This window comes from Daphnia pulicaria, chromosome 4 (assembly GCF_021234035.1).
Source record: "Daphnia pulicaria isolate SC F1-1A chromosome 4, SC_F0-13Bv2, whole genome shotgun sequence".
Taxonomy (NCBI): Eukaryota; Metazoa; Arthropoda; class Branchiopoda; order Diplostraca; family Daphniidae; genus Daphnia; species Daphnia pulicaria.
The window spans coordinates 16276873-16285006 of NC_060916.1; the positions used below are offsets into that span (position 1 = coordinate 16276873).

Genomic DNA, 8134 nt, shown 5'->3' on the forward strand with positions numbered 1-8134 from the left:
CTTCTAAGTCCATTCTCTCTAATTTCTTCTAAGTCCCAATGGATAAAATCCGCACGCGCTTCTTCTTCTACGCTGCAATCTTCCGGCCATCCTGGGACTACGGATGCCATCCGCCGGAGTGCTCTTTATCTCTCCGGCTATTTTACTCCAGTCTGGCCATCCAGCTTTGCTGAATGTACTACACCAGACTCTCTACTACTCCGACTATCTTACCGAGTTGATAGTCATTTGCTACCCCGGTCTGCTCTCTTGCTCCGGGGTAGTATTTCGATAGAGTCGTCGAAATATTTCTAAGTCCATACTTTAAGAATTTTTATAAACAGGGGTGCCTTCCCTATATAGGAAAGTAGCTAATGTTCCGCCGCATAATGTCTTGGTTTGACGGCCCATTTTAAGAGAAAGGTCGGGCACATGGGCCTGACCTGCCGTCCGACGGTTTCCGAGGACCGTCGATTTGTGTCGGTGTTTACATGCATTATTCGGCGGGGTTTGTAGCTGGTTTATCCGTTCAGCACCTCGCGCTGGTCCGGATCAACCCCCGTCGCATTCTGAGCAGCGGGCTTCGGTTTCCACGCTGCCTGCGCTCGGTCGCGTCTTCGTACTTCAGCTCTGAGCTGCTTGGGTGTTAGATCTTCGTCATCTATCCACTCTATCGGGTTAGACCTTTCGAGGTCGGCCGACGCCGGTAAGTTTACCACCGGCATCTTCGGTGGACCGTGTCGTGGTCTTACTCCCGTGGCCGGTGCCACATCTGACGGGCGAGTCGTGTCTCCACCGTCCACACCCGAGGCACTCGTTGTCTCTCGCGGCTGTGCCCCATGTGGCCGGCGACTCGTAGCCTTATCACCGTTGCCCGGACGTTTCCCAGTTACTCCGTCAAATGCCGAGGCAATCGTTACCTCTCGTGGCTGTGCCACATGTTGCCGGCAATCCGTAGCCTCATCGCCGAGGGCCGTGGTATTCCACACTCCCCCCATGTAAGTTCTCTTACATACTTGCCCAGATGAGGTTACGTGATCTCCAAATCTGCTCGGGTTCTTGGCAAAGTCTGCGTCGATGATACCTGGTTCTACTTCGAGAGGGTACAAGTTCTGGACAGGTCTATTTACGATTGACGTTTTGCCCTTTGAGTCGACCATGACTAGCTTGACTTTCCGGACTAAGTGATCTCGACCCTTGATGAGTTCGATCACTCGCCCAATGTTCCAATTGATTCGCTTGACGTAGTCCACGTGGATCAAGACTACTTGTCCTAGCTTGACCGATTTCGACGGTATTTGCTCTTGATGGAATCTATTTAGATCCTTCAGATAGGTTGGGACGAATTCTGTCCACCAGTCTGCCACTAGCTTTCGTCTAGCGGCTTCTCTGTTCGTGAGAAACAAGGAGTCTGCGCCGAGCAGTTCTTCCTCTTCCGGAGGTTCGGTGTCGAACTTGTTTACAAAGCCTCCTTTGATTAACTGGTTCGGAGTTAGAGCCGTTTCGTCGCCAGCGATATATCCCAACGGACGGTTGTTTACGATGTCACTGATCTCTGTGATCACCGTATGGAACATGTCGAAGTCCATCTGCTTCGGGTTAAAGGTCTTATGCAACGCTTGCTTCACGGTCTTTATCATGCGTTCCCAGAAGCCACCCCACCAGGGAGCTACACTCGCTGAGAACCGCCAAGAGATGTTTCTATTGGCCATGAAGTCGTAGACTGTCTTGCATAGCCAGAGTCTTCTGAGGTATCTTGCCGTACTATCGAATTCCAGCGCGTTGTCTGAATAGACTGTTCTTGGCGCGTATTTTAACGCGCAGAACCGACGGAAAGCGTTAATGAACGCCGCCGCACTTTTTCCTCTAGTTACCTCTAGGTGAACGGCTCTTGTCGTGGCACAAGTGAACATAACTATGTACACTTTGACTATCTGTCTCCCGTCAATCGCAAACTTGGGTTGTTTCTTTTCTTTCTTTTTCTTTTTCTTTTTCTTGTCGAGGGCATCGACTCTCTCCGGTACCAACTCTTCATCCGATTCGTCGGATGATTCTGATTCCTCTTCGGGGACTCCTGGCTCAGTCCTTGGCTGGACTATCACCGCTTTACTCGGTTCGTTTACTAGTACATTGTACGGACCGGCCATGTCGATGCCGGTGACTGAAAAAGGATCGGATATTTTCAGCCGTTCAATTGGCAAGTGAGCTGGCTTTTCGCTGAAGGCTGTTGCGTTGACCTTCTGACATCTCACGCATCGGTTGAGGATGTCTTTTATCACCTGACAGTGTTTGGGCAGCCAGAATTCGCTTCTGACTTCCATGGTCATGGCGTTCATTCCCATGTGCCCGACCCTCCTATGCAGCTTGCGTAGCAAGACTGTGGTTATATAGTGATCGGGCGGGAGTAAGATCAATGCATCGAGATGATATCTTGCCAACAGTACCTGGGCTCGTCCCCTGCACCGGATAATTCGATTAGTCGTGTCGAACACCGGTCTTAACTTTCTGAACATCTTGTCTCTCGGGACTTTCCCCCGCTCGATTCTATCGTAATCCTCGGGGTATGACTCCATCTGTGCGTGTCTTATCAAGGCGTATCGTGCCGTGAGTAGCTCCTCATATGTGAGTCGCTTGAATGAAACCTGGCATCTCGATCCCGGTTTTTTGAACTTGATTTCCTTCAAGTCAACCATGTCAAACAGGACTTGCTCGATGATGAGGGAAGGCCGGTACATTTTACCTTTAAAGCCGTCCACTGCTCTTTGGATCATAGCCTGAGCTCTGACCATTTTATCCCAGTCGCTGTACTCTTTGCGCCAGTCTGGGTGTTTCGGACGGACCATATCCGTTTGAATGAGGTTTGCCTTGATTTCGATCGGCTTATACTTGTCATACTCCGGGAGCCATTCGGGGCCCTTCCACCAGTTCGATCTCTGGATTTCCTTTGCTGAGCCTCCCCTTGAGAGGAGATCCGCCGGGTTCTGAGTCCCTTCGCAGAAGTGGATTTCTGCGCCGAATTCTCTGATCTTCGAGACTCGGTTTTGTACCCAGATTTCTGGGGTTTTGTTGGTGGCCGTGATCCAACATGTCGCTATCTGAGAATCGGTCCAGATGTGCGCTTTGTGTTCAACCCGATGTTGGTCTCGTATATACTTGCCAAGTATAGACGCCATCAGGTTACTCAGCAGTTCGAGCCGAGGGATGGTCATTGCCTTTTTTGGTAACGGAGCCACCTTTGATTTTGCTGCTATGAGGGCGATCGTCGTCCCTTGCACTTCGTATGCTACGGCCCCATATCCTACCTCGCTGGCATCGCAGAAGATGTGGAGTTCGCTAGGCTCCTTAACATCTATGCCCGTCCAGCGAGGAATCCGTATGAGCTGTAGGTCTTCGAGACCTTTGATGAACTCCTCCCAATTCTCATTGGTGCAACTGTTCACTATCTGATCCCATTTGCCGTTGGCTAACCATGAGATCTGCATCGCCCGTTTCGCGGATAATATCGCCGGGTTCACGAAGCCCAACGGGTCGTGTAGCGTTAGCGCTAGGCTAAACAGCTGTCGCTTGGTAAGCCCTTCTCCTAGCCTTCGTGCCTCGGATATTATTTTATCGGCGTTGAATTTGAACTGGTCGGTTACTGGGTCCCAAAGGATTCCCAGAGCCTTTTTGTCCGCATGTTCGAACACCTCATCGATTCCCAATTTCGATGGTCGGGAGGAGAATTCGAACTCCCCCCGTAGTAAGTTTGTTAGCTCGGCCGAATTCGTCGACCACTTACAGAGTTTCATCTTGATCTCCCCTAATATTCGACTTATTAGCCTTATCTCTTCGGCCGCTTGTTCGGGAGTTTCGGCTCCCCCCATCCAGTCGTCGACATAGATTTGGTTAAGAGTCCTGGCTGTGATGCCTGGGTACTCTGTTTCGTACTTCTGCAAGTGCCAAGTTAGAACAGCCCTGAGAATGAATGGGCTCGATGCGAGTCCAAACGTGAGTCTCTTCCATCGGTAGACTACTACTTTGGGTATTGCTGCTTCGGGGTCTTCGACCCAGAGAAATCTCACGATTTGCCCGTGGTCTTCGTGGATTTTGATCTGTAAGAACGCCTTCTCGATGTCGGCCGTCCACGCTATGCGATATCGCCTGAACCTCATTAGAATCCCCATGATTTCTGGGTTTAGGTTTGGTCCTATCTCAAGATTGGCGTTGAAACTGCGCCGATTCTTGTGATGGACTGATCCGTCAAAGACTGGTCGTATCTTCGTGGTTTCCGCGTCTTCTCGTTCGACCGGTCTGTTCGGCAAAAATGCCATTGGCCCATCATAGTTCGGGTCGGCTATTTCGATGAATCCTTCCCGTAAGTAGGACATCATTACTTCGTGATATCGTATTCGCTTCTCTTTAGTAAAGGAGTCGCTTTTCCACAGATTTTCGAATCTTATGTCGGCTATGGATCTACATGGGTCGTAGTCCGGTCGCTCTTGGGTGAAGGGATACCGTACGACGGCTCGTCCATCTTTATCGGCTTCGATGCCGTCTATATAAGTTTGGATGAATTCGGCATCCGTTGGTTCCTTACTCGGGATGCCTAAGCTTTCCAAGCTCCAGAAGGCGGCAAAGTGTTTATCGACACTTGAGATCTCGTGCTCTTCGGGCACGATTTCTACTTTGGCCACGCACGCTACTGTCTCGTGTCCCGGGTCTCCTAAGGAGCCCGATATCGTCCAACCGAAGATAGTGTTGTGCGCCACTATTTTCCGGTGCCTGCGAGGGGCTTCCAGTAACATGAATTCGTACATGTTACTGTTTCCAATTAGGATGTCAATCGTCTTGACTTGAGACGGTCTTCTGTGCCTCGGGTCGGCCAAGGTTTCGCCTTCTTTGAGCAACCTCTCACCAAGCTTCGTCTCGGTGTATGGTGTGAGTGTTTGAATGTGGTCCCGGACAATGAAATTTTCCGTTACTGTTCTCGATATGCCGGCTATCGTGACTTGAACAATATCGCAGTACTCGTCGATGGGTGTGTGAGACCCAAATGTCAAGACTCTGATACGTTGCCTGCCAATGACCTTTGCATTTAGCTTCCGTACTAGAGCTGCTGTGATAAATGAATTACCGCAACCGCTGTCGAATATTCCGAACAGTGGGACCCATTCTTCTATTCCTTGTGTCTTTTCTGCTTTGGCTTTCGCTCCAAAGTTCAGTAACACCCCGGCGGAAATTTTTTCCTTGCCGTTGGGTTCTATTACCCCTATATTTGACTGCTCATTGACTGACCGTTCCGCTGACGGTGTCCTCGATGGCGTTGGTGATGGCGGTCGCATGAATGGTTTGCCCGATCGAGGCTTACTTGGAGATTTGCTGGCGGTTCTCGGTACCGGCCTGCCTTTAGTTCTCTCCCGACTTTCTCTCTCGTGCGGGCATAGGACCGACGCATGCGAGGTGGAGTAACAGTGCCGACATGCTCTTCTTTCCGAACAATCCACGTACCTGTGGCCTTGACCAAAACATCTGAAGCATCTGTCCGCGTCCATCACTCCTTTTCGCCTTTCGGCCGCGTTGCCGAACGTGCAGTCGCGCGCAGCGTGTGTTTCGCTTTTGCATATCACGCAGGCAAGCCTCGTCGGGGTCTTGTCTCGGAACTTGATTGTTTTTGTGGCTACGCTCGCTGCGTTGGCCTGTGTGGTCTGGGTATAGTCGACCCGTCTCGACGCTTCTTCCGACGCTTTAATTCGGATCAACCTATCGAGTTGATGCAGGACCTGGTCTAAGGTCGGTGCTCTTTCTGGCCCCCAATCCATTCTCCATTTCTCTGTTATCACTCCTGGTAGGGAGTTCAAGATTTCCTTAGCCGTGTGCGAATCGAATGTCGCCGGCTGTACGCCTTGGATCAGGAGGCCTTGCCTTTGATTACATATCTCGATATGTTTTTCTCTTAGCTGGGCGGACGTCGGGTTCGCTCCCACCGGTTTGCTTGCCGCTTCTCGTAGCTTGGCTTCTCTTTCTTCTATGGCCTGATTCGGGTCGCCAAACCTATCAGCCAGTACTTGGAGAATGGTATTATAAGTTTCCGCCGTGAACGTGAAACTCGCCGTCGCATTGGCGGCTTCGCCTTCGAGGGCCTGCTCCAACATTTGGCTTTTCTCGGTGGCTGTGTATATCGGGTTGTTGTCATACGTATTCCACGTCTGTCGCCAACCGTGATACTTCAGTACCTCCCCCGCAAACTTGGGCGGTGATAACCGTACCTTAGTCGTTTGTATAGGCATCGGCGCCTGTACCGGGGCAATGCCCAGTCTTTCTGCTTCTACTCTGCGTTGCTGCAGTCGTAGTTCGGCTTTTTCTGCTGTTGTCAGCATGGGCATTAAGTTTTCTACTGCCGTTTTGTAATACGTATAGGTCGTCATGAACGCAATTCTTTCGTGTTGCCTGGCATCGTCAGACCTTGCTCGACCGTACTGGGCATAAGCCTGTGTTAGCTCTTCCCTGAGCTGCTCGAGCTCTTGCGTCAATTCTCGTTTGACGTCGTCTGGCGCTTGCGGTGGGACGTATGGTCTACCTGCCGCATAATACGGAGGTGCCGGACCCGCTGGCGCTGGCGCAGGTGCCGGGGCTGGGGTCGGGGCTGGGGCCGGGCCAAATGCCGGTCTTTGTCCGCTCGCCGTAAATGCACTGCGGTATGATGGGGGGGGCTGACTATATGCCATTCCTCCCCTTGACGTCGGTCGTCTTACCGTCGGCTCATTTTCTTCACTTGCCTCTTCCTCTGAGTTCTCATCCCAGAGTGATCTGCTAGTGTTTCGCTGCTGCCGGGTTCTCCCGGTCTCCGGCTGTTGGCTTTGAGCCCCTTGCCGAGACCTTCGACCTTCTGGCTGCTGGCTTTGAGCCGGCGGTTGTTGGGCTCTATATATCGTTCTTAGCCTGGTGTCTAGCCTTGACATCCTTACTTTGAGTTCTACTATGGCCTGACCCACTTCTTCTGAGTGTTGGCTCAGTGATTGCGCCAGGCTATTTGTGATTTCCTCGCCCTGGGCTTCGACCAGGTGTCTTAAATCTACTCTTAGTTCCGTGTCGTCGAACTCTGTAAGCGCTGTTTGTCTTAGTTCGTTTAGGCCATTTTGGAGCTGCCCTACTGCTCGTTCGATATGCGAGACCATTCGGGTCTGTAGGGCCTCTGTCGCATTCCTCTGCGTCAACATTGTTGCTGCGATGTTCGCTTCTATAGCCGCGATTCGTGCGGTTGTTTCTGCGGCTATCGAGCTCCTGAGGCCCATTACCGTCGTTCTTATCGTCGGCACTTCTGTGTTGAGTCTTTTGATTTGCTCTTTATGGCCGTCTAGTCTTGTGACTGTCTCGGCTACCTTTGCGTCTGTCTTCGTCAGCCGCCCAGTGATTTCTGTCATTTCACCGTTAAACCTCGCGAACTCTTCTCTCATCCATTCGGATAGAGTCTTACGCTCTGGGGTAGCCCCGAACCCGTCTAGATTCGGCGGCGGTACTTCCGGCGAAGTCTGGGCGCCTGCCTGTCTTTGAACATCGTCTACCGTTAGCCCAATTTTCGGTGACTGGGGTTCATCGGGCCCCTCTATGTTTATGATTTTTGGAGAGCCGCTCAGGTTTCGGTCTGAGGCCCTACTCGATGGCCTACTCCTTGGTGCATTGAGCGTACCGTCAGGATTTTTCCTTGGGGCTCGTCTGGATCTCGCTCCAGTCTCGGGCTCACTTTCCGCTAGTACCCGATTCATGATCTTGATCTCTTCGCTGTCCGTTACTGCCCGATCCGTGTCCAACAGATTTCTGCTAGCTTTGGAAAGCGTTAGCCTGTTGGGGGTATCGTCTTTGCTCCCCTTCCGTTTCGATCGTTTCTTATCGGAGTGCAACATTTATTCGAAATGAAAAGACAGACACAATTTTTTAATTTATACAAGTGTTTATTCTCGATAACCACAGGATTTTACAATTTTTTTTTTCTCAGACGGCTATTCGGCCGCTTTTGGGAGGGTGCTGAGAGCTGCCGCCTTGAGCGCCTCCTCCTCGTCTTCGGCTGTGAGCTGTAGTCCTGGATCCGACTCGTCCCCCGAGTCAATCCGTTGGCCCGATCGTCTCGAGACCGGGCGTGGCTGCTGCTCTTCTGCCGATACCGGTGCTTGAGCCGGTT

The 8134-nt window shown here is 51.5% G+C and overlaps 1 protein-coding gene across 1 annotated transcript; it reads right to left on the reverse strand.

Annotated features, from left to right (window-relative positions):
- Positions 1 to 500: 500 nt before the first annotated feature.
- LOC124337805 lies at positions 501 to 7859 on the reverse strand. The gene has a single exon (XM_046791823.1). The coding sequence runs from the start codon at positions 7857 to 7859 to the stop codon at positions 501 to 503; it is 7359 nt and encodes a 2452-aa protein (XP_046647779.1).
- Positions 7860 to 8134: the final 275 nt, after the last annotated feature.